A 27,126-nucleotide genomic window follows, 5' to 3' on the forward strand; every position below is an offset into this window, starting at 1 on the left:
AAAAAAAAAAAAAAAATTAGGAAAAACGCTTATCTGTATGTTTCGTTGGTTCGGTGGCGCTTTGATTCTGTTTTAGGACTAGAAGAGTTAAACACGGTAAGTTGAAGGGAAAGAGCCACAGAGATTGAAGCTTTAGATGAAAAATGGAATACTGATAAACCAACAGCCAGGAGCACAGTGAAAGGGATGGAATATCACTGATTTTGTCCTCAGAAAATAAAAGTACCTTCCCTCCACCTAAAGTTAGAGGGAAGAGGCAGGGGATGGATGAGCACAGTCAGGATGAAGCTTAGAAACAGAAGAAAAGAATATAAAAGGAATTTCTACCCTGTAGATTCATTTTCTTTGTAAAGGAAGACCAACCAAGACAGTGAAGGTCCTGCAGAAGATGGGAGATGAAGCACATAGTAGAAGTTTAGAATCACCATTTTGGAGAATGCAAAAGAGATTGCTAAGCAATGCTGAGACTCCAACAGAAATTAAATTATAAATTATTACCAAAATCTTTGCCTGTGTCAGTCACCACAGTTACGTGACTTCCTCCCTCTATCCTCTGCATATCAGAGTAGAAAGAGATTACCAGATTTTTTTTTGAGTATTTAACCCAAGCATCCAAGAGCAGAAGTATCATATATCTGAATTTCACAGAAAAAGCACCTAAAGAGAAGTATTCTCAAATTTTAAAAAGCCTAATTGGTTATGATATTGATGTTTTGTTCTTATATGCATTTATATACTTGGAGCTAGAAACACAAAAGAGAAATGTGACAAAGACAAAAAGAATAACCTCTATTATAAACAGATAATAAGCAACCCTGTTACTAACTGTATCTGTCTCAAAGAATATTGAATTCTACCTGTATACACTAGATAAATAATGGAAACTAAGGGAAAACTCCTGGCGATGTAAAGTGTTTTGATTTTTGCAACATGCCTCTAAAAACCTAAAACTGACCCCTCAGAAATGGGATGGGACAGACATTTAAATATTTCAGAGATTTCTAACAAGTGCAATAGTTTATTTCAAAATCCCAATAAACTTGAGGTATATCTGGATTATAAGGTTCAAATGTGATATAAATCAATTTAATGTTGTTTTCAACTTTCTCTTGGAGTCAAGGCCTCTTTTGTGTTTAGTACCTATAAATAAAAGTAAACACACTAACTAGCAATGGTTATTTTTTCATTTATTTGCTGTTGGTTATTTGTTATTAGGGGACTGGGATGGGTAGGTGTTTTGGAAGCTGAAAACAGGTTGGAAATTGCCATTCAGCCATCAGCCCAAAGTCCTTACAGTTAACTTTTTTTTTTTTTTGAGATGGCATTTCACACAGTCACACATGCAAGAAAGAAATGGCATGATTAGGCCGGGCGCGGTGGCTCAAGCCTGTAATCCCAGCACTTTGGGAGGCCGAGGCGAGTGGATCACGAGGTCAAGAGATCGAGACCATCCTGGTCAACATGGTGAAACCCCGTCTCTACTAAAAATACAAAAAAAATTAGCTGGGCATGGTGGCACGTGCCTGTAATCCCAGCTACTCAGGAGGCTGAGGCAGGAGAATTGCCTGAACCCAGGAGGCGGAGGTTGCGGTGAGCCGAGATCGCGCCATTGCACTCCAGCCTGGGTAACAAGAGCGAAACTCCGTCTCAAAAAAAAAAAAAAAAAAAAAAAACCCAAAAAAAAAAAAAAAAAAAAAAAAAAAAGAAATGGCATGATTACAGTCTCGAACTCCTGAACTCAAGCAATCCTCCCACCTCACCCTCCTGATCCCTGGCTAATCTTTAAATATTTTGTAGAAACAAGGTCTCACTATGCTGCCCAGGCTGGTCTCAAACTCCTGGGTTCAAGCAATCCTTCTGATTCTGCCTCCCAAAGGGCTGGGATTACAGGCATGAACCACCACACCCAGCCTGAAGTTAACTCTTAAATAAGAAAAACTGACTAGAAAAGAAAACTATTCATCCTAAGAAATTCTCCCTTTGTTTAAAGAGAAAAAATGAAAAGAAAGTAAGTAGGTTTGGGTGTGTTGACAGGTATGCTGTAACAGGTTTGTCTTTAGTAATGCGATTATGTTTGAAATGATTCTCTCTGAACATAGTTTTCAAGTCCCTTGCAGCTCCAGCTTTCATATCATTAAGACCACTTAATTTCCATGTTAGAACATCAGGACTAATCTAATATTACAGGAAGTGTCTACAGGGCCTGCAGCAGTCACGTGACTCCAAAAATACAATGTGAGCTCTATAGATTTAAGCCAAAAATATATGCCAGGAGCTTTACAATTTTTTTTTAAGTGTTTTAAGGCTTTTTAACATACTTATTGTAACTAGATACTGCCACCTACTGGACAATTTACAAGGTCCTTAAGCTTTGCTGGTAAAAAATTACCATAGCAGAGGAAAAAAGGAAAAATTTTTGTTTTCCTAATAACACTTATAAAAAATACCTTATCTAGAAATTTATAACTATATATGTTTGATTGAAATAATTTTGGAATGTTTATACATTTTAATTAAAACAGTAGCTGAGATCCAATAAGTAATGGGAAATACCTCTCAGCATAGAACAGATATAACTAGTTCCGTACCATCTTATGCTAGGTGCCTATGTTGGAATAGCAGGAATGTAAGACTTTCAAAAATTCCATGGTATGAGGTCAGACTTGACCCTTGTATTTCTATTTATTTCTTCCATACTTGCAGTGAAAATATTCTGCTAATAATATCAGGTTTAAGTTGATTATTCCAAAAGTTTCCTCTTTTAGAATAAGATAATAGTTATGTTGTACAAAAAAAAAAATCTAGTGAAATTAGGTTAATAATGCAGCCTAAAGTAAATGCTAAGTTCTTTTTTGTTTTTAAGATTTAAAAAAATAATAATAACAGATACGTGTGGCGATAAATGACTCCAAAATACATGCCTATGAAATAAAGAGCCAGCAGGGAATTTCATTAAGGAATTTGGCTTTTCTGTAAAAGAACAATCATCAAAAAAAGACTAATTAAATCTGAAGAAGCAAGTAAAACAATAATGTTATCTCTTCATTTTGGTGAACTGGTCAACTGTTGAAAAGTCAGCAGCAAGACAAGAGCAACAGACATCTGGTTCACCTAAAGTTACTTGCATTCCCTTTTCCTTTTAGATTGATCTTACTTTTGCATCTTACCTGCTTTGCACACACTGCCAATACATAATAACTAAGAAGTTAAAATCTAAAAACTGAAGCTTTAATAATGTGATTATGTTTGAAATGATTCTCTCTGAACATAGCTTTCAAGTCCCTTGCAGCTCCAGCTTTCATATCATTAAGTCCACTTAATTTCCACGTTAGAACATCAGGACTAATTTAACATTATAAGAAGTGTCTACTGGGCCTACAGCAATCACATGACTTCAGAAATACAATGTGAACATAGATTTAAGCCAAATATATATGCCAGGAGCTTTAAAAATTAAACATATTTGATAGTTTTGATTTGATTTTGAAAAATGGGCAACGAAAACAAGTATCTTGCCTTCCAGGATCAAATGTTCACTTGGTAGTGAACTCTCTGACTGAAAAGTTTAATGTTAAAAGGCCACCACAGGTTCATTTACAGATGGCCTGTCTTACATTGCTTACTCCAGAGACAACCACAAGCAGGTGTGGCCTTTCAGAAAAGCCCCATCCATTAGAGAAGTCAGTATTTGACTCCTGGTTTCCAAACTATAGATGTTGAGATACTGTAACATCCAGAATCTCATTCCTGACACTGTCCATGTTTATTTTCTGTTTTTAATTTGGAATAAGGGGTATAGTCTCATTTCTATGAAGGTGTAGAATTACTGATAAGCACTGAAGGAAATATACTAGTAAGGTGTACTTTTCCAAACAGACTATGTTCATATACTGGTCTTTAGACATTTAAATAAATAAAAAATCAGTTTATAAGGTATAGCTTTAGAGGTGCTTTTGCAGTCTCTTTAAAAAAATAATAATGTAGTCATTGCTAACCTCAGAAAGAAAAACAGATTTGAGAAAAACATGTTATTTCAAAATACTCCAAAAAAATGTATTACAAAGCTACAATAATTAAAATAGTGTGGTATTAACAACAACACAGACAGAAATATTAATGGAATAGAATAGAAAATCTGGAAATACACCCAGTTCATATATGATAAAGTTAGCATTTCAAGTAAGTGGGGAAATGATGGATTATCCAATAAAGGGTCTTGGAATAGCTGTTTAGCAAATTGGAGGGGAAAAACTAAGTTAACTCTCTATCTCATATCTAATACCAAAATAAATTTCAAGTGAGTCAATATTTAAATTTTTTCATAAAATTGTAACTGATGAAAGGAAAATATAGATATTTATATGCTCTTGAGACATAAAAGGCCTTTTAAAGCAGAGTACCAATAAATGATAACATAAAAGAAATAACTAATTTAACTAGAGCAAGAAATATCACAAAATTAAAGACAAAATAAGTTAGAAAAATGCTTTTGAGGCCAGGCATGGTGGCTCATACCTGTAATCCCAGCACTTTGGGAGGCCAAGGCAGATGGATCATGAGGTCAGGAGTTCAAGACCAGCCTGGCCAAGATAGTGAAACCCTGTCTCTACTAAAAATACAAAAATTACCCGGGTGTGATAGCATGCACCTATAATCCCAGCTACTCAGGAGGCTGAGGCAGAAGAATCACTTGAATCCGGGATGTGGAGGCTGCAGTGAGCCGAGATCTCGCCACTGCACTCCAACCTGGGTAACAAAGCAAGACTCTGTCTCAAAAAAAAAAGAAAGAAAGAAAGAAAGAAAGAAAAATGCTTTTGGTATTTGTGACAGTCGAAGAATTAATACCCTTAATATTTTTTTAAAACGTCTTTCAAATCAATAAAGAATATCTCACTTTATAAAAAAGCCTAAGACATGAATAGGTAGCTCACAACCTGACTAAACAAAAGAATAAATCTATAACTTCCCTGAAAATCAGAGAAATACAAATTATTGTGATTCCACTTTAAATAAACAAAGATTTAAATAACTTAAAAATCCATTCTTGTTGGTATAGGAAAACAATATTCAGATACAATGTGGGTAAGAGTATAAATTGATTTCAATAAGTCAGTGTGAATAAAAATATTTTGAAACTCCAACCCTGAACTAAGTATTTATCTTATAGGAATGTATTCAAAGTATACCCATTTTCTATAGCTGCCCTAGCAAATTACCACAAACTTGGTGACTTCAAACAATAGAAGTTTATTCTCTCACAGTTCTGGAGGCCAGAAAGCCAGAATCAAGGTGTCAGCAGGGCCAAGTTCCCTCCGGTTCTAGAGGAAATTCTGTTCCTCCCTCCTCCAGCTTCTGGTAGTTGCCAGCAGGCTTGAGGCTGAATCACTCCAATCTCTACCTCCATCTTTGCAGCACCTTTTCCTCTTCCTGATCTACCTCTTCTCCCTCCATCCCTTTCTGATAAGGCTACTATCACGGAATTTACAGCCCATCTCAATATTCCAGGACAACCACATTTGCAAAGACCCTTTTTCCAAACAAGTTAATATTCACAAACTCTAGGGATTTGACACAGATATCTCTTGACGGTGGGATTTTTTTCAGCCTACCACAGGAGGTAATCATTGCAATCATTGACTCAAGATGTCATTGCAACATTATATATAATTTTAAAAATTGAAAAACTAAGGGAATAATCTAAATGTTCGATAGAAGGGTATTAAACATAAATGATGGCACATCCATCTAATGAATTAATATATAATCATTAAAAATAATGCGGATGCACATTGTTCCAGTTATTTATTGTTGCATTTTAGAATCACCCCAAATCTAGTGGCATACAGTACTAACTATTGCAGGCAAGATTGATGCTGAAATTAGCAGGTGAAAGTTGGAGAAAAAACAGGCTATTTGCATAATCTTTAAGTATCTCTCCCAAGATACATATTAATTGTAAAAGAAAAAAATAGTAATTTTATAGTGAAGAAAACCAGCAGACACCATCTTAACAAAGAGATCAAGATGAAACATTACCAGTAATAATACATAACAGCACTAGGTACATCAAGTGTGACTGAGAAGGGCACATAACTTCCAGAGTATGCTTACCAAAATTCATAACTTTCATCTAATCATGAGAAGACATCACACAAACCAAAATTGAAGGACATTTTACAAAATAGCTGACCAATACTCTCCAAAAGGGTCAACATCATGACAGACAAGGAAAGACTGAGGAACTATCATAGAGTGGAGGAGATTAAGGAGACACGACAACTAAATGTAAAATGGGATCTTGGATTGGATACTAGTAAATAAAAAGAACATCAGTGGGAAAACTGGTAACTTTTTAAGAAAGTCTATACTTTAATTAATGGTATTATACCAATGTTGATGTCTGAGTTTTGGTCACTATGGTTATGTAAGATTAGGAGATGCTGGGGGTAAGGGCATACGGAAATCTGTACTACTTATGTGCATTTTCTGTAAATTTAACATTATTTCAAAATAAAAAGTAAAAAATAAAACTTAATGGCATACAACAAATACACAGAAAATGTTCAATCTCACTAATCATTCAGGAAATATAAATTAACCACAATGAAATATCACCTCATCTCACACCTGTCAGAATGGCTATCATCAAAAACACGAAAGAGAAAGTGCTGGTGAGGATGTGGATTAAAGGAAACCCCTGCATTCTATTGGTGGGAATGTAAATTAGTACAGCCATTATGGAAAAGTGTATGGAGGATCCTTAGAAAACTAAAAAGAGAATTACCATATGATCCAGAAATCCCACTTCTGGGCATTTACCCAAAAGCTTTGAAATTAGTTTGTCAAAGAGATGTCTGCTCTCCCATGCTCACTACTCACAATAGCCAAGTTACAGAATAACCTAAGCATCCACCAACAGATGAACGGATAAAGAAAATGTAGTGTATATACACCATGGAATACTTTTCAGTCTTTAAAAAGAAGGAAATTCTATCATTTGCAACAACATGAATGCAAACAGAGGACTTTATGCCAAGCAAAATAAACCAGACGCAAAAAGACAAATACTGCATGTTCCCATTTGTATGTGGAATCCAAAACAATTGTACTCATAGAAGCAGAGTAGAATGGTGGTTACCAGAGGCTGGAGGATGGGAAATGAGAAAATAATGGCCAAAGAGTACAAAGTCTCAGTTAGACAGGAGAAATAAGGGTTTTTCTTTGAGATCTACTGCATGGTGTAGTGAATATCATCAATAATGATGTACTGTGCATTTCAAAATTGTGAAGAGACTAGATTTCAAATGGTCTAACCATAAAAGATGTTAAGTATTTGAGGTGATGGATAGGCTAATTAGCTTAAGTATTCTATATTGCATTCATAAATCATAATATCACTTTGTATCCCATAAATAGTCAATTTACAATAAAAAAAAATTTTAAGTTAGTGGCATAAAACAGTGAACATTTTATTATGCTCATGCTTCTGTGGGTCAGGAATTTGAGGGACACAGCAGGAACAATTTATCTCTGCTCCACCATGAATGGGGCCTCAGATGGCTGGGTAGCTCCCTTTGGCTGGAGATGCTTAGAGTAGGTCAGGGGTCCATATGTCTAGCCCTGGTTATTCTCTGCATTGTTTGGTGGAGCTGAAATGTCCAGGCTTGCTGCTTTATTCTGTCTCTGCATTGAAACTGTTGAATAGTCAGTGTATTGGTTTCCTAGGGCTGCTATAACAATTTACCACAGGCTGGGTAGCTGAAAACAACTGAAATTTATTCTCTACAGTTCTAGAAGCTAGATATCTGAAATCAAGGTGTCCTCTGTCTTCCTAGCTTCTTCTGGCTTCCAGGAATCCTTTCATTCCTTGGCTTATACTTATATCTCTGTCTTCACACAGCCTTCTTCCTGTGTCTGTCTCTTTGTGTCCTCTCCTCTTTTTTTAAGGCCCACCCTATTCCAATAAGACTTTATCTTAACTAAATCTCTGCAAAGACCCTATTTCCAAATAAAGACACATTCTGAGGTTCCAAGTGGACATGAATTTGAGAGAGACATCACCAACATCACTGCAGCCAGGAGCTAGCCAGTGTCATCTTCTCTCTGCATAGCCCCTCCATATTGCTTGCCTGGACTTTCTCACAGCAGGGCAGCCTCGAGTGGCCTGACCTCTTACACAATGGCTGCCGTTCCTCTAAGTGAGCATTTTAAGAGAAAGCAGAAACTGCCTGTTTTCTTAAAGACAAGGCCCAGAAATGGCATAGTATCACTTCTGCTGTAATATATCAATCAAAGTTGTTTCAGGCTAGCCAAGACTGAAATGGGAGTGAGAAATGGACTCCATCTCTAAATGAGGAAGAGAATGGACATACATAAAGCAAAGGAGCTAATGGCAGCCATTCGGAAACAAAGTACCACACACATCTGTTATTGACAGTGAAAGGGGCTCATGAAACACAACTGAGTGGGGAAAAGGTTACAAAACACCATATACATATATAATTTGATCATATTTTTATTCTCAAAATATATACATGGATATTTGTATTAAACACATCTCAAAAGATAAAGAGTAAACTAAAAGATTAATAGTGGTTATCTCTACAAGTTGAGAATGTAGCTGATAGTAATTTTTTTTGTTTAACCAATATTTTCTAACATACAGTACACACGTGTTACTTCTGTAAAACACAAGATGCAAAAAGTAAATGATCTATGAATTTAATATAGGCCAGACTATATTATATTTTGATGTTTCAACTAGGATATACAAAAATACAAAATGTTTCTAATCCCTAAAATTTTCACCATTATGTAAGTGGCTTAAAGGTTACATAACTCCATAAAATGTCTGTATTCAAAAAAGAAGATTCACAAATATACATACAAACAAAGGAGAAAGGTAGAAATAAATGTGTGGAATTGGCTCATGTCAAAAAATAAAACCATGAAAGACCAGGAAATAGGACAAATCAGTCATGAATTTTAACAAAAGGAGTTTGGCAGGTCTGAGTGACACCCTGTGAGAGGATAGTAAGCAGTTAGGGGATTATACGCAGAAAGTGGGGTCTAGAGACACCGAAAAGAGACAGGAAGTAAAGGCAATGACACACTTTTGTCAATTTCCCAGTTTGTCCCAGCCCTATTCCCCTCACCGTCAAGCAGACACAAACGCTTAAAGACAATGAAATATACGTAAACTCAGAGTCGTTTCATATAGTCCTACTTAATGTGATCGACTATTTCCCTAAAGAACAAACTCATAAGGAACAGGACAGAAAAAATGAATTTGGAATTTTACTTAATCTAAATATTCTATGACTCAGATAAAAACAAAGTTGAATGACATCTCTTTCTACTCACCAACAGTTTCTTCAGACACAGCAGTCAAAGATAAAAATGTTTTTGTATTTTCCAGCTCCTCTTTACTTTGCCAAGCTTCACTATATTTTGCAGACTAATGGAAGAAAAACTAAAATTTAAACACGGGAAAAGAAGGCAGCTATAATCATTGATTTTTTAAATTCCAACACGGTTCCCAATCTCACATATAAACAAGAAGTCTCAGGCTATTTTTTTTTTTGAAGAAATCTGTAAATGTTCCCTGTTCTCACAAAATTCCGTCAACGAGTATTCCCAGATAGAGCTGGAGTATATGTCCGTCATTATATGATAATTACCTTGCTTAAAGTATTGTAAGTTTCCACTTGATATTTTTAGAATTAATGAGTAGCCTAAAGATAAACCATCAAATTTAAAATGTTCAGACATTTCAAGATTGTTACTATATTTTATTATGTTTCCATTTATAATTATTGTTTCAAAGGAAATAAAAACTTGCTTTAAGATTCAATAGGAAAAAGCAATAGGCTAACTTTTTCTGCTAAAATTTCCAGAAACAATTGTTCTAGTTTAAAGTATTGCATTTTGGATGTTTCTTTCTTTCCATCCCAATGGTATTCCTGGGAACCTTATAAAAATGTATTTTTAATTACCACATTTTTATTTTATATTATTGCCTAGGCAATTTTCCCAGAAGTCAGTCAACTTTTTAAGGGGGGCTTTATCAAAAATGACCCATCTCTTATTGCAAGGTTCCTTACCTGAAAGGTACCCTCCTTTGAGGGTCAAAATTCAAATATGAGCCAACGGCTATACACCAAGTCAATGCCAATGTCTAGTCAACTTCAAGCCCTCAATATTATAGGGAATAAGAGGTCCAAGAAGGCCAAGGAAAGTTAATTGAGTACCAGGAATTTGTTGAGACAGAAGCAAATCAGGTACGGTCCCAGACCTCAAGCACTTTACAGCTTCCCAAAGATCTTAGACCAGCACATGAAACACTCAACTCCCCAAAACTTGTTTGTCACAAAGGTTTACCCAAATAATAAAGCTAACCAGAGGGTTCAACTTTGTCTATTTATCTTCAAACTATAAGGCTGCTGAAGAAAAAGCAGACATACACATACTTAATGAAAGCATCTATTACACCTCTTCCTGTTCCAGAGATGGAGGAGCCCAGTACTTTATCAGCCTGGTGCTGGTAAGAGAGGTACCCTGGGTCTGTCCCTGGAGAAAGGAACACGCCATTGCAGTGCTTGAAATGTGGATGCTGCAGACCAAGTTTTCTTCTCAGGTTCCAGAAAAATATCACCCCTGCAACTCCTTCACATACACACTTATACGTACCAATGCCACTACCTCCACAAAATAAAGCAATAAAGGCAGGCCACAGTAACACTACCATGGTCCATGATTTTCTTACCCATCTTAGAAGAAATTCTTTTTCTTATTTTTTGAGGGTCTCGCTCTGTCAGCCAGGCTAGAGTGCAGTGACGTGATCATAGCTCACTGCGCAGCCTTGAACCCCTGGGCTCAAGGGCTCTGCCGACCTCCCAAGTAGCTAGGGTGACAAGCATGCGCTACCATCCCTGCTAATTTTCTAAATTTTTTTGTACACATGGGATCTCTTTATGTTGCCCAGGCTAGTCTCAAACTCCTGGCCTCAAGCAATCCTTCTGCCTCAATCTCCCTAAGTGCTGGGATTACAGGGGTGAGCTACCATGTCCAGCCAGGAGAAACAGTTTCTTACATGTCAGCATAAGGTTAGACAGTTCTTACCTTGAGTTCTTCCCACAGCTTTATTCTCATTTCTAGGCCTTGCTTCTTAATTTCTTTTTCTCTGTGTTGTCTCTTTGCCAGTATTTTATCAAGTCTCCTCATTTTCTGAATGGCGTCTTGAAGTTGAGAATCTAATTCTTTTAATTTGGGTTCATCTATATTGTGTTGAAAGTGAAAATAGGTTGGAAGTATAGTAAAACTATAAAGTTTTGTTCTGTTCTTACAATTTGTTCTTTTATTCAACAAATATTTAAAGCTGATAGTAATAACTACTATATTGCTACCATGTATCTAGATTTATGAGGTGCTTTCACATGTACTTATATAATTAACTAAGAACCCTATGAAATAGACCTTTATCTCTACAGGTGAGACAACTGGGTCCTTTCAAATAGGTAATAAATTATAGCATTGGACTCAGAAGTGATTCTTATGATTTTAAATCGCAAATTCTTTCTCCTTTGTTCTGTTATACTTTCTATATTAATGACTAAGAAACAGGAAATAAGGAGTAAGACAGGAATCCTGTCCTAAGGCTGCTTCAGACTAACTGAAAGAGAAGGTGTGTACACAAATGCTACAGCAAAAGGCCGTTATGTCTTCAGTGACACAAAGCGGTTGCAACATATAGAAGAAACAAACAAACAAGTACTCTATGTAGCTAGATAATCCTTTTTCTATACTGCTTCCTTTATTCTAATTTCTTTAAGTACTTAAAAAGGTCTTGAATTGTAGATAATTGATAGTGACTTATTTAAAATTAAGGCCTCTTTAAAACTTCTGTCATTAACTTATAATTAATGATAATAACTAACATTTATAGAGTTACCTGACAGGCACAGTTTTAAGGGCTTTATTTAATTGCATTATATCATCTAATGCTCATATTAACCCATTAACCCTCTAAGGTGGTATAATCAATTTTACAAATTGGTAAACTGAAGCTAATTTGTAACTGAGTTACATGTATGTCCCAGGTGATATAACTGGTTAATGGCAGTCAGGGTCCACTCAAATCTGTCTGACTGCAGAGCCAAAGCCCTCAGCCCCTTAGCTGCAGATGATAATCTCTCTGTTTAAATCTGATGAAAACTGATGATCCAGCAATGAGCAGGAATGCTCAAATAGCTTCTAAGTCTCAGCCACCCCAGGTTAGATCATTAGAAGTGGCATATCGTGCTAAGTAAGGCCAAATTTAGCAACTTTTGAAAACCCAAAGAGTTCAGTGATGTTCATCACTGAATGTACATCACTTCTTTTATTTATTTTTTTTTTTTAAGAGACGGGATCTCATTCTGTCACTCAGGCTGAAATGTAGTGGTGTGATCAGGGCTCACTGCAACCTCGAACTCCTGGGTTCAAGCAAGCCTCCTGCATCAGCCCCCAAATAGCCAGGGCCAGGACTATAGGCACATGCCACCATACCTGGCTAATTTTTTTAAAAAAATTTTGTAGAGATGGAGTCTCACTATGCTTCCCAGGCTGGTTTTAAACTCCTGGGCTCAGGTGATACTCATGCCTGGGCCTCCCAAATGCAGGGATTACAGGTATGAGCTACTACTCCCAGCTCCATCATTTCCTCTTAAAGGAAAAACAGAAAGAGGGCATCAACTTATCCAAAAAGTATACTGATATTATTAATAAGGATATTCCTTGAATATTATTGTGTACGTAGTTCAAAAGCAACATCTTCCAGTTCTTATTCCCAGCTGCCAATCCTAGCATTCTCAGACTCTGAACAGAGGTAGTCTATATAGCAGGCATTTTGAAGTAACTCATGCAGTACTAAAACAATATAAACAAATGAAATAATAAACTGTGTCAACGGCTAATTTCATTTATAATATATTTGACAAAGGAAGGGTACAGGAAAATGCTGGGTAGAGAAAGATAGGGTTCCTGGCGGGGTTCCATCCTTGGGCCTCTGTCCACGGACTTCAGTGAGAACAGGCACTCCTATTTTCAAGCTCAAATGTTGCATTCTCTAAGACCACTCTGGTCTGCCATTCCCCGATCCTGTGCCCATATAAACCTGAGACCTTAAGCATACACGACAGAAGTGGCTGGATGTTGAGAGGAGCAAAGGCACACACCAGCAGACACCGGCAAAGCAGTGAAGGTGGAACGATGCAGATCCCAAGGGCAGCAAGAGACAGTCGGAGGAGATTTCAATCACTGGGCAGCCTGACTCCAGGGGAAGACCACCCTTCCCACTCCATCCCCCTTCCAGCTGCCCATCCATCTCACTGAGAGCTACCTCCACCACTCAATAAAACCTTGCACTCATCCTCCAAGCCAACATGTGATTTGATTTTTCCAGTAGACCAGGGTAAGAACCTAGGATACAGAAAGCCCTCTGCCCTTGTGATAAGGCAGAGGGTCTAATTGAACTGATTAACACAAGCTGCCAGCAGACGGCAAAACTGAGGGCGCACTGTAACACACGCCCACCTGGGCTTCGGGAGTTGTAAACATTCACCCCCAGACGTTGCCATGGGGTCAGAGCCCAAAAGCAACCCCCGTGGCCTCTGCACCTGCCTGTCTGCCTGCCCCCTCTAGGGGTTTCAGCAGAGGGGCAATGAAGAAGTGAGTCACACCCCTGTCGCGTGACCTGCAAGGGAGGTAAAGGAACTCTCCTGTTTCACCTTGTTTCCTGATAACTATAATCCTGAGTCACTTGACCTAACAGTGAGAGCCGATCTCATACCAAACATACTCTAAATCACAGCTCTCAAACTTTTTCTCAGCTCCCCTTTACAGTCTCAAAAATTATTGAGAACCCATAGTAACTTTTCGTATGTTGGTTATAGGTATTGGTAATGAACATATTAGAAATCAACACTGAAAAGTATTGTAAACATTATTAACTATCAAAAAATAAAAAAACATGCAGTTACTAACTATGTTAACATAAGTATCACATTTTATGACAAATACTACATTCACAAAAAACTTGTGAAAAGATTGGTATTGTTTAAATTTGTAATATCTGGATGAAGGGAAGAAAGCAGGATTCTCACATCTACTTCTACAGTCATTCTACTGCAGTCTGTTGTTTTGGTTGAAGTATATGCAGAAAATTGGCCTCACACAGATACATGGTTAGAATAGGAAGAAGAATCTTAATAGCCTATTCAGATAATTAGACTTTGATACTAAACCAAAACTTAACAGGGGTAGTTTCTTACAGGCTAAGTGAAATCTGCAACCAAATCAGTGAGCTTTATTTGTTCCATTAAAATCCATGAGTCTGTATTTCATGTTGAATGGATCTTTTATCCGACATTGATCATTTGGAAAATAGTGGTTACCTAAATTATACAGAGCTTCAAAATGTTAAGACATTTCATTACACAATGGCATTAGTTAATAATGCCACCAATTTTTTTAAGAAAAGTCTAAGTATTGGGAAGCTATCAAGCTCACAGTGACATATGCAGTTTTCCCAAACTAATTTTCACTCAAAAGCTCAAATTTTACCATTGGAAACAAATACCATCAGTAGTTATCCTCAAAATAACATGTTTTTTTTGTTTTTTTTTTTTTTTTTTTTAGACGGAGTTTCGCTCTTGTTACCCAGGCTGGAGTGCAATGGCGCAATCTCGGCTCACCGCAACCTCCGCCTCCTGGGTTCAGGCAATTCTCCTGCCTCAGCCTCCTGAGTAGCTGGGATTACAGGCATGCGCCACCATGCCCAGCTGATTTTTTGTAGTTTTAGTAGAGACGGGGTTTCACCATGTTGACCAGGATGGTCTCGATCTCTTGACCTCATGATCCACCCGCCTCGGCCTCCCAAAGTACTGGGATTACAGGCGTGAGCCACCGCGCCCGGCCATTTTCTTAAAAAGAAGTCTAGATTCCTGGGGAGGACTGCCGGTCGTTCGGACGTTTCGCTTGTCGCTGAAGGAGAGGTCCGCGCTCTCCGGGAAGGCGGCTGCGGCGACAAGATGAAGATATCAGTGGGCAATGTCGACGGGGCGGATACGACTCCAGAGGAGCTGGCAGCCCTCTTTGCGCCCTACGGCACGGTCATGAGCTGCGCCGTCATGAAACAGTTCGCCTTCGTGCACATGCGCGAGAACGCGGGCGCGCTGCGCGCAATTGAAGCCTTGCATGGCCACGAGCTGCGGCCGGGGCGCGCGCTCATGGTGGAGATGTCGCGCCCAAGGCCTCTTAATACTTGGAAGATTTTCGTGGGCAATGTGTCGGCTGCATGCACGAGCCAGGAACTGCACAGCCTCTTCGAGCGCCGCGGACGCGTCATCGAGTGTGACGTGGTGAAAGACTACACGTTTGTTCACATGGAGAAGGAAGCAGATGCCAAAGCCGCAATCGCGCAGCTCAACGGTAAAGAAGTGAAGGGCAAGCGCATCAACGTGGAACTCTCCACCAAGGGTCAGAAGAAGGGGCCTGACCTGGCTATCCAGTCTGGGGACAAGACCAAGAAACCAGGGGCTGGGGATACGGCCTTCCCTGGAACTGGTGGCTTCTCTGCCACCTTCGACTACCAGCAGGCTTTTGGCAACAGCACTGGTGGCTTTGATGGGCAAGCTCGTCAGCCCACACCACCCTTCTTTGGTCGCGACCGCAGCCCCCTGCGCCGTTCACCTCCCCGAGCCTCTTATGTGGCTCCTCTGACGGCCCAGCCAGCTACCTACCGGGCCCAGCCATCAGTGTCACTGGGAGCTGCCTACAGGGCCCAGCCTTCTGCCTCTTTGGGTGTTGGCTATCAGACTCAGCCCATGACAGCCCAGGCAGCCTCTTACCGCGCTCAGGCCTCTGTCTCCCTTGGGGCCCCATACAGGGGTCAGCTGGCTAGTCCTAGCTCCCAGTCTGCTGCAGCTTCCTCACTCGGCCCATATGGTGGAGCCCAGCCCTCGGCCTCGGCCCTTTCTTCCTACAGGGGTCAGGCAGCTGCGGCTTCTTCGCTCAACTCCTGTGGGGCTCAGGGTTCCTCCCTTGCCTCCTATGGTAACCAGCCATCCTCTTACGGCACCCAGGCTGCCTCTTCCTATGGGGTTCGTGCAGGTGCTTCTTCCTACAACACCCAGGGAGCAGCTTCCTCCTTAGGCTCCTATGGGGCTCAGGCAGCCTCCTATGGGGCTCAGTCTGCAGCCTCCTCACTAGCTTATGGAGCCCAGGCAGCTTCTTACAATGCCCAGCCCTCGGCCTCTTACAATGCCCAGTCTGCCCCATATGCTGCACAGCAGGCTGCTTCCTACTCTTCTCAACCTGCTGCCTATGTGGCACAGCCAGCCACAGCTGCCACCTATGCCAGTCAGCCAGCAGCCTATGCTGCACAAGCCACTACCCCAATGGCTGGCTCCTATGGGGCCCAGCCGGTTGTCTAGACCCAGCTGAATAGTTACGGGGCCCAAGCATCAATGGGCCTCTCAGGCTCCTATGGGGCTCAGTCGGCTGCTGCGGCCACTGGCTCCTATGGTGCCGCAGCTGCCTATGGGGCCCAACCTTCTGCCACCCTGGCAGCTCCTTACCGCACACAGTCATCAGCCTCATTGGCTGCTTCCTATGCTGCCCAGCAGCATCCCCAGGCTGCTGCCTCCTACCGCGGCCAGCCAGGCAATGCCTACGACGGGGCAGGTCAGCCGTCTGCAGCCTACCTGTCCATGTCCCAGGGGGCCGTTGCCAACGCCAACAGCACCCCGCCGCCCTATGAGCGTACCCGCCTCTCCCCACCCCGGGCCAGCTACGACGATCCCTACAAAAAGGCTGTCACCATGTCGAAAAGGTATGGTTCCGACCGGCGTTTAGCCGAGCTCTCTGATTACCGCCGTTTATCAGAGTCGCAGCTTTCGTTCCACCGCTCGCCGACAAAGTCCTCGCTGGATTACCGTCGCCTGCCCGATGCCCATTCTGATTACCCACGCTATTCGGGCTCCTATAATGATTACCTGCGGGCGGCTCAGATGCACTCTGGCTACCAGCGCCGCATGTAGGGCCATCCTGGGATGGGGCACCACAGGGAGGGAGGGAGAAAAGAGGGGGGTAGGGTACAGACCCAGGTTATAACTACTCTGGCCCATACCTTTCCTGGTTGCGGTTTTTCATCCCCTCTACCATTTGGGCCTTCCCCAGGAGATGATCATTTTGAGTGTTTGACAGTAATCTACTTTGTTCCTTCGCCTCAGCAGCAAATCTTGCTACTGGCTCTAGATCTGCGGTTTCCCCTCTACCCTGCTTCCGATCTCCCATAAAAGAATGGGAATTTCTTTAAAAAAAAAAAAAAAAAGAAGTCTACCAAATACCCATCTGAATAATTGTTTTTTTGTCAACCATTCTTTCAAGTAAATACGGTGTTCCACTAAAAAAGTGGCCAGTTCAGCTGTCAACTCCAACTATCACAAAAGTACTTTTCTTCAACACAAGCTTTGGTGTACAGCAGAATTGCTTTATGTATGCTTCCTATTGTACCCCACAGGATGCTCAGAAGATGCATATTTAAGGGTCAAAATTTAATAAAACTGTTATTTTTTATTGATTCATAGCCACTGACACTGCCTATTTCTTTTTGCAGCCAGTGCCTGGTTGCAAAGAACACAAGGACTACTGGTACATTTTGGTGCCATTGTACTGATTTATGCTAAGGCACCAGCAATTTTGCCCATCATTACTTTTATACCATCAGGCAAATGTCAGTATGGTGGACACAAAGGCAAATAGCACCTCAGTGATACTATGAAAACAGCTTTTACCTTGCAGAGCCCCTGCAAGGGTCTCAGGGATACCATTTCCTACCATACTCCCAGGGCTCTGCAGACTACTTTTTGAAAAGTACTATTCTAATGCAATCTGACTACAATTAATTTGCCAACATAAAAAAATGGCATCTTTCACAATCCAAATGTTATTGGGTGGGACTGTCCCTACAAATTATAGGATATATTTTATTGTACAATTTTCGTCATTAAAAAAAATAATAAATCATGCTATGAAATGCAGAACTAATCCCTACTTGATTAATGTAGGGATTAACCACATTGTTGATAACCACAACAACTATTTTATTAAATGACATATTTTATAATATTTCTAATATAATATATGATATTTAAGGCCTCTTAATATTCTTATAAATAAAAAGTGATGGCCTGCTCACAAATAGTATATGTCTTTTTTTGGTTTATTATTTCTACTTAGCTGGTAAAAACACAAGTAATGCTAACACCTTAAATATAACATTTGTAATTATCATTAACATTTGTAATTATCATGAGGCAATCACCTAGTGATTATCCTACCTGAACACTCAGTGATTATCTGATGTTGAACCAAATCAAGATCTTCATCTGATCCCTCTTCGGCCAACTGTATTTTCTCAGAGTGGTTTTCCCCCTTATCATCATCACTAGTTCTTCTGTTCTCTGTACTACTGCTTTCGGAGTGGTTCTCTTTACCAGAGTTCAAGCTGCTTACAGTATCAACCTAAAAATAATTTCCAAAAAAAAGGTTTCCAAAAATTCTGCATTTTTTTAAACGTTATGTTTCTAGAATATTTTGACACTAATGGAAAGCAGATGGAGAATGTATGTAAATATATACACTAGCATTAAAGTATTCTAGAAATATACCACTCTAATTAAATGCAATTTAACGACACAATTCCATGTAGTAAGATTTGCACCATTCTCCAGCAACCCCCAGCAATAATGGAGAAGAGTCTACATCAGTCCCGAAGGGGCCTGCTATCTGCCAGGCTCTGGGGTAAGGCACAACGGGCCCTGCTCCTTGAGCTTACACTGGGATGGACGGTAAAAGGTCTAAGGCTGTGCTGTCCAATATGACAGCCACTTGCCACATGTGGCTACAGAGTGATTGAAAAGTGGCTAGTCTGAGTTGAGATGTAGTTTCTGGAGAGAGTCTCCTATTCAGAATTCTGTGCTTTGGTCATTTATTTATTTTTATGTTATTCACAGTTTTTCTATTTCATTTTAGTTTCCCTTTACATTTTAGCAAAGTTCATTTTGAAAACACCAGTTGACACAGCTGTGTTTTCCTAAGAGAGAATAAAAAAGGACTTCCATGACCGGGTGAGGGAAAAACAGATCACAGGCCCTGGGGTTTATAAACTGTGATGAGAATCACTTCAGAAGTTAACACAGCCCAAGGGAGAGAGGCAAGACCTCAGAGAGTCAGCCCCTTCTCAGAGGAGTACCTTTCCCCTCCCAGCAGAGAGACTGTCTCCTCCAGCCCATCTGCTCTCAGGCCTCTGTAGGTTTTGTGTTCTCTCTGCACCACATGCTCAACTCTCTACCACGTGCTCAACTCTCTACCACAATCTGCAGTCCCCTAGTGAATACCCAGGGCAGAAGACGGGCAGTGAATGAAACTGCCGGGAATGCAGGTCTGCATGAGCATCTCCCTGCCTGAGCCAGGACATACACCCAGCGGAACTGAGCTGACTCAGTGGTAATAATCATAGCCACCATTTACTGAAGAATTATTATCAGTCATGGCCTGCCTCGTTCACTTCTCACAATGCTCCTATGGTGTAAGTTTCACTACTATGAATTAACGGAGAAGAAAACAGACCCAGCAGAGAACAAAACCAGTCAAAGCCCAATTTACAAATAAGCAAAACAGTGTTGTAATCTGGGAGGTGGTTAAACAGGGTTCCCTGTTCAAAAACATATTTCTGCCAAAGACCAGAAAAAGAGTGGAATTCACTCTGGCATTCTAAACAGCATGGTACTAGTACCAAAACAGACATGCAGACCACTGGAACAGAACAGAGGCCTGAGAAATAATGCCACACATCTACAACCATCTGATCTTTGACAAACCTGAGAAAAACAAGCAATGGGGAAAGTATTCCCTATTTAATAAATGGTGTTGGGAAAACTGGCTAGCCTACACAGAAAGCTGAAACTGGACCCCTTCCTTATACCTTATAAAAAAATTAACTCAAGATGGATTAAAGATTTAAACATAAGACCTAACACCATAAAAACCCTAAAAGAAAACGTAGGCAATACCATTCAGGACATAGGCATGGGCAAGGACTTCATGACTAAAACACCAAAAGTAATGGCAACAAAAGCCAAAATAGACAAATGGGATGATCTAATTAAACTAAGGAGCTTCTGCACAGCAAAAGAAACTATCATTAGCATGAACCGGTAACCAAAGATAATGGGAAAAAAATTTTTGCAATCTACCCATTTGACAAAGGGCTAATATTCAGAATCTACAAAGAATTTAAATTTACAAGAAAAAAGCAACCAACCATATCAAAAAGTGGGCAAAGGATATGAACAGACACCTCTCAAAAGAAGACATTTATGTGGACAACAAACATATCATCATCACTGGTCATTAGAGAAATGCAAATCAAAACCACACTGAGATACCATCTCACGCCAGTTAGAATGGCAATCATTAAAAAATCAAGAGACAACAGATGCTGGAGAGGATGTGGAGAAACAGGAACACTTTTACACTGTTGGTGGGAGTGTAAATTAGTTCCACCATTGTGGAAGACAGTGTGGTGATTCCTTAAGGATCTAGAAATAGAAATTCCATTTGACCCAGCAATCCCATTACTGGGTATATATCCAAAGTATTATAAATCATTCTGTTATAAAGACACATGCACACGTATGTTTATTGTGTCACTGTTCACAATAACAAAGACTTGGAACCAACCCAAATGCCCATCAATGATAGACTGAATAAAGAAAATGTGGCACATATACACCATGGAATACTAAGCAGCCATAAAAAAGGATGAGTTCATGTTCTTTGCAGGGACATGGATAAAGCTGGAAACCATTCCCAGCAAACTGACACAAGATCAGAAAACCAAACACTGCATGTTCTCACTCATAAGTGTGTGTTGAGCAATGAGACACATGGACACAGGGAGAGGAACATCGCACACCGGGGCCTGTCAGGGGCTGGGGGACTAGAAGAGGAATAGCAGGGGGTTGGGAGAGGATACGGGAGGGATAGCATTAGCAGAAATACCTAATGTAGATGACAGGGTGATGGATGCAGCAAACCACTGTGGCACATGTATACCTATATAACAAGCCTGCACATTCTACACATGTACCTCAAAACTTAAAGTATTAAAAAAAAAAAAAAAACCCTGGAATTCCACAATATCCAGTTAATCCTTAAGGCCTTCTGTTGTGTGAAAAAGCTAACATTTCTGGGAGAAATCACACAACTTCTGTCCGTCATTTATATTAGTATAAACGAACTTAGCAGAACTTCCTTTGAGGCTGAGTTTCACATGGGGGAATAAATAATATACAAAAGATAATTAGATGGATAGCACACTTCAGGGTACCCCCAGACCTTTCACACCCATCATCTCATATGATCCTAACTCAGAAAGAGCAGAAGGTAATGAGGCACAAAGGCAAAACTGGAGAACAAGGCAAATTTCACAAATGTTCCCATAGTTTCCCACCCCTCTAGCTACCAGCTATCGTCCCCATCCCATTGCCCACTGGCCTCGCTGTTCCTAACCCCTTGCTCTTCTGTCTTGTGGCCTATGTATATGATTTTTCTCTTTTCCTCATTCTTAACAACACATCTCACCTCCACCAAGACTGGAGTGCAGTGACATGATCACAGCTCACTGCAGCTTCAACCTCCTGGGCTAAAGCAGTCCTCCCACCTCAGCCTCCCCGACTAGCTGGGACCACAGGGAGGCACGACCACACCCAGCTAATTTTTGTATTTTTTAATAGAAATGGGCTTTCACCATGTTGGCCAAACTGATCTCAAACTCCTGACCTCGGGTTATCTGCGTGCCTCAGCCTCCCACAGTGCTAGGGTTATAGGCATGAGACACCACGCGCAGCCCCACCTCCATTTTTCATGGCTCCACATCCCCCACTCTATCCCTTCATCTTCATCCCAGGAAATGCAAATATCTCATGAAAACCCTTCTTAATATTTAGATTCCTACTTGAAACCCATGAGATTTTTACACAAAATACAACTATTGGCTCTTTAAAAAAAAAATTCATAAGTAACAAAAAGCTAAACTTTTTAGAATGAGAAATATATTATCACTAAATACATGTCACTAAAACGCTAATATGTGAAGCTTATTTTCTGCTGTGAAAAAAAAAATCTTTGGTAAGAATTTAATAAAAGACAAACCTGAGCAATAAAACTAACCAACACACCAAGATTTATTAGTCAAATAATATGTAAGGTTTTCCAGACGTTGAATAATTTTCAATCAGCAGTCAGCATACAATATATTTGTAGCTTTCTTGCCCAGCCTAAAGTGAACCTTACTAATTATCTATGAACTTGATTAACACAAACCACAACTTTGAAAACTTTGCTTTCAATATAAGTCTCAAAGTCCATATCGGCTAATAAATATTCTAAATTTTCATCTGTAGCTTAGCAGGTTACAATAAAATCTGATTTTACATGATCACTGATATTCTGCTTCTAATAAGTCTTGAATGAAGTAATATTAATCTGTGTATTAAAACATGTATAAGTATCAATATCATGAAGCTGCTGCTTAAAAAACTGTCACCCAGAAATAGACAAGCAGGAATACTAATTCTATGCTACTCTAACATTTGAAGCCTGGGCAATATAGTGAGATCCTTGTCTCTATTTAAAATTTTTTAAAAAGAAAATTAGCCACATGTATTAACACAGATGAATCTCAAATGCATTACATATACTAGGAAATAAAAGTCAGAGCAAAAAGATACATACTGTATGATTCTGAGGGAATGTGTTCTCTTTCCAGGTCCATGAGGGGGTGTAGTTTTAAGGGCAAGAGTTTCCCAGCGCTATGCCCCTCTCCCATCTCTCTCCATCTGGGAGATTTAATGGTTTATGTGTGAATTTCACGGGCAAGGGAAGAAACTAAGAGTCAATCACCCCAGCGGAAGTTTAAAGGAACTCCTTTCATTGGCCAGAGGAACTTGGGAAGGTGGGAATTTCTCCCAGGATAAATTCCCCTCCTCCTTCACCCACACCGGATTTCCACCTCTCTGGAATTCCCTCCCACATGGTAGGCGTTCCCTTTCCCCTCTGGGATTTCCCCTCTGGAATCCCCTTCCACACTCTTCGTGGAAGTCTTTCTCTTCTTCTCTTTTCTCTACCTAAATAAAATCACCTTTCTTACTGTGGCCTCAACCTCCAGGGCTAAAGCAGTCATCCCACCTCAGCCTCCCCAACTAGCTGGGACCACAGAGGTGCATCACCACACCCAACAACTTCTTGGGTCCAATATTTACTTTTACGAGTGTACGGTGCACCTGCAGTGGTCCCATCGCTTCTTCTTTAAGAGACTGGAGACCAAGAACCCACAGCATTCTCTCAGGGTAGCCATGCCTCACCAGCACCCAAGAAAAAAACCCAGTTGCAATTCTATTTATACAACCTGCTGGAAAAGGAAAAAGAAAAGGAACAGAGAATAGATCACTAATTGTAAGGGATTAAGAGTGGCATGGGATTGTTTGCAAAGGAATAGAATGAAAAATGTTTTGAGGGATGATGGAACTGTTCTATATCCTGATGGTAATGGTAGTTATATCACTCAATCTATTTGCCAAAACTCACATAACTATACACCAAAAAGTGAATTTTACTGTATGTGAATTTTTTTAACTAAAAACTAAAAGTTAATAGATCAATTGAGACACAATATTAATACATGGGAAGATTTAATATCACAAAGTTAAAAATTCTCCCCAAATTAATCTGTAAAAAGCAATTTCAATCAAAACCCCAACCAGATTTTTCAGAACTTAAAAAACTGATCTAAAGTACACATAGGCCAGTTGCAGTGGCTCATGCCTCTAATCCCAGCACTTTGGGAGGCCAAGACATGCGAATCATCTGAGGTCAGGAGTTCAAGACTAGCCTGGCCAACAAGGTGAAAACCTGTATCTACTAAAAATAGAATAATTAGGTGGCCTTATGGGTGTGTGCCTGTAGTCTCAGTCTCAGCTACTCGGGTGGCTGAGACAAGAGAATCACTTGAACCCGGGAGGCAGAGGTTGCAGTGAGCCGAGATCACGCCATTGCACTCCAGCCTGGGCAACAGAGTGAGACTCCATCTCAAAAAATAAAAAAGAAATAAATACATATAGAAGAGCAAAAAGCCAAGGATAGTTAAAAAGAGTCTGGAAAAAAAATAATATGGAAGAGCCACCCTATCAGAGATAGTAATTATTATAAAGCTATAAGAATTAACACACCATATAGTAATGATGCAGGACTAGATGAAACAAAACTGTATTTTGCACAAAGTCACTTACATCTAGGGCTCTGGACATATATTAGGATAGTCTAATTAGATGAACCTGTACAAGATTTAGAAAGCAGATTTGAGGTAGAAGCATCTTCCTAAGTTCCTGATAGGAAGTTGGCAGAAAAATATCAAAGGCAGCCATCTCTGCATGTCTAGTCACCAGCTTCGCGGTTCTGAGGGACTTGTGGCTGTAGCAGAAGCAGCAGCAGCAGCTTTCTGAATTCTGGATTACAGCTATGGTGGTATGACCTGAGAACCTATAATCCAGAGAATGCCGCCTCCCTGAACACCCTTTCCTTCTGGTCTTCTGTTGATTTTGAGGTCTTCTGTTGATTCTGAAGAACTAAACTCTTTTTTGCAATGGAGGGGAAGGGGAACACAGCCTCGCTCTGTCACCCAGGCTGCAGTGCAGTGACACAATCATAGCTCACTGCAGCCTTAAACTCCTGAGATCAAGCTAGCCTCCTGCCCCAGCCTCTCAAGTAGCTGGGACTACAAGCATGTGCCACCATGTCCTGCTAATTTTTAAATATTTTTGTAGAGTTAGGGTCTTACAATATTGCCCAGGCTTTAACTCTTGTATTCAATCTTTTTCTGATTAAAATACCTAGAGTGCTATTCCTGAACCACATCATGACAGACAGAACTCTTAAGAGTTCCATAATGCAGAGTCTAGTCGAAAATAAAAAGAAAATGAGTATGAATTCATTAACTTGAAAAAAATTTTTTCACTATAATGTTCAAATTATTCATTTCCTTTTTTTTTTTTTTTTAAGATGAGGTTTTACCATGTTGGTCAGGCTGGTCTTGAACTCCCAACCTCAGGTGATCTGCCCACCTTGGCCTCCAAAGTGCTTGGATTACAGGTGTGAGCCACGACGCCCAGCCCTTACTCATTTCCTAAAACCTTAAAAGAAATTAATGAAAAAACTAATGCCTTAAAAAAAATCACGGGTGGCGGTCGTGCATGCCTATAGTCCCAGCTACTCGAGAGGCTGAGGTGGGAGGATTGCTTGAGCACGGGAGTTCTGGGCTGTATGCGCTATGCTGACTGGCTGTCCGCACCAAGTTTGGCATCAATATGGTGACCTCCCAGGAGCTGGGGACCATCAGGTTGCCTAAGGAGGGGTGAACCGGCCCAGGTCAGAAATGGAGCAGGTCAAAACTCCCGTGCTGATGAGTAGTGGGATCACGCCTGTGAAGAGCCACTGCACTCCAGCCTGGGCAACACAGCGAGACCCTCATCTCTAAAAAATAAAAAATAATCAACTCTAGATAGCTTAAGGAAAAAAAAAAGTGGGGGGGAACTTCTAAAGAAAAAAATAAAAATAAGGTCACAGCCAGACAATATCTGATATGGTTTGGCTCTGGTCCCCACCCAAATCTCATGTTGATTTGCAATTCCCAGTGTCGGAGGAGGGGCCTGGTGGTAGGTGACTGAATCATTGCTGTTCCTGTGATAGTGTTCTCACAAAATTTGGTTGTTTGAAAGTGTGTAGCACCTCCCCCTTCACTCTCTCTCTCCTGCTCCAGCCAGGTAGGATGTGCCAGCTTCCCCTTCACCTTCCTCCATGATTGTAAGTTTCCTGAGGCCTCCCTAGCCATGCTTCCTGTACAGCTTGTGGAACCGTGCAAACCTCCGTTCTTTATAAGTTACCCAGTCTTACTCAGGTAGTTCTTTTATAGCAATGTGAGAAAGGACTAATACAATAAACCTACCAAATATATATCACATGGACTTTACCAAACCATTTTTTTTCAAATACTGAATCTTTTTGAGTAAGCCTATTTAGTAAAAGTCAATGGTGGCATATTAGATGTTGGAATAAAAAACATCCTTATAAAGAAAAAAAGAGTCGACATTCAAGTTTTAACAAAGTACAATGTAGGGAAATAAACCACACTCGGGAAAAAAAATGGGAAAAAGGAAGGAGGGAGGGAGGGATAGAGGTGGGAGAGGAAGAGAGACGGGGAGGGAAGAAAGAAAGGGAGGAGAGTTTTATCCTATTAATCTAGATTAAAACCCAAGAAATCTGCAAGTGCTTTCTGAATATACCATCTAAGGAGAAAATTTTAAATGGGCTGTTAACAACAACCTTAGTTTCATCAGCTGCTGAGAGGTTGGGGGAAGGAGTACAAATCATTTCTAAACAGTAAATTACCTTGAAAGATCCTGGTTCTGGTGAGAGCACCTCCAAAGAAGCATTCGAACTTCTGCTCCCAGGGCGTGTTCTTGAATTTGAGGCTGGTTTTGAAATTCCATCTAGGTTTCCCTTTATAATATCCATCGAAATCCTGCATCAACAAATAAAAAATTTAATACCAAGTGATTTAGATATTTAAATTTTTCATTAGTTAGTGTTAATATCCAATTACTCAGAGGCTTTGTTTTAAAGATTATGTTGCTGTTGAAGTCACACTTAAGAGTTCCCCAGTTTCACCAAAAGACATCTTGTGTACATGGATTATTAAACCTTATGCCACAGTATACAGAAAATATATTGCCCAGAATGTTAGATACTGAGTATGGCTAAAAGATAATGCAGAAGTAAATGCCATCTTGGTTGCTTCCTGTGCCTCTAGGAAAAACATTTACTGTGTCCCTAAACTTCCCTGAGTGAACACTCAGGGACACCCCGTCTCTCAAGCAAGATGCACTTCATCTTAATGGTTTCCTAAGGCCCTCCTGCTACCTGCTTGCTTTTTTTTTTTTCTTTTTTTTTTTTTTTTTTTTTTTTTTT

General features: G+C 40.1%; 2 protein-coding genes across 2 annotated transcripts in view; one reads left to right on the forward strand and one right to left on the reverse strand.

Moving 5' to 3' along the window:
* Window positions 1-26,676, reverse strand: part of FSIP1 (fibrous sheath interacting protein 1) — a 193,088-nt gene extending 166,412 nt beyond the window's left edge. The window contains exons 1-4 of the mRNA XM_017530915.2: window positions 26,548-26,676; window positions 18,381-18,564; window positions 11,122-11,276; window positions 9,364-9,457 (exon numbers count right to left, since the gene is read on the reverse strand). Of these exons, the coding sequence (XP_017386404.1) occupies window positions 9,364-9,457; window positions 11,122-11,276; window positions 18,381-18,564; window positions 26,548-26,673 (559 nt within the window). The 5' untranslated portion in view covers window positions 26,674-26,676. The remainder of the gene's footprint in view (window positions 1-9,363; window positions 9,458-11,121; window positions 11,277-18,380; window positions 18,565-26,547) is intronic.
* LOC108306128 (RNA-binding protein 14-like) lies at window positions 14,983-17,233 on the forward strand. Its single transcript, XM_037739407.1, is given in 1 exon segment — window positions 14,983-17,233. A coding segment is annotated over 1 exon segment (2,010 nt). The 5' UTR covers window positions 14,983-15,068; the 3' UTR covers window positions 17,079-17,233.
* Window positions 26,677-27,126: the final 450 nt, after the last annotated feature.

The sequence above is a fragment of the Cebus imitator genome, unplaced genomic scaffold, assembly GCF_001604975.1.
Source record: "Cebus imitator isolate Cc_AM_T3 unplaced genomic scaffold, Cebus_imitator-1.0 Scaffold70, whole genome shotgun sequence".
Classification (NCBI taxonomy): domain Eukaryota; kingdom Metazoa; phylum Chordata; class Mammalia; order Primates; family Cebidae; genus Cebus; species Cebus imitator.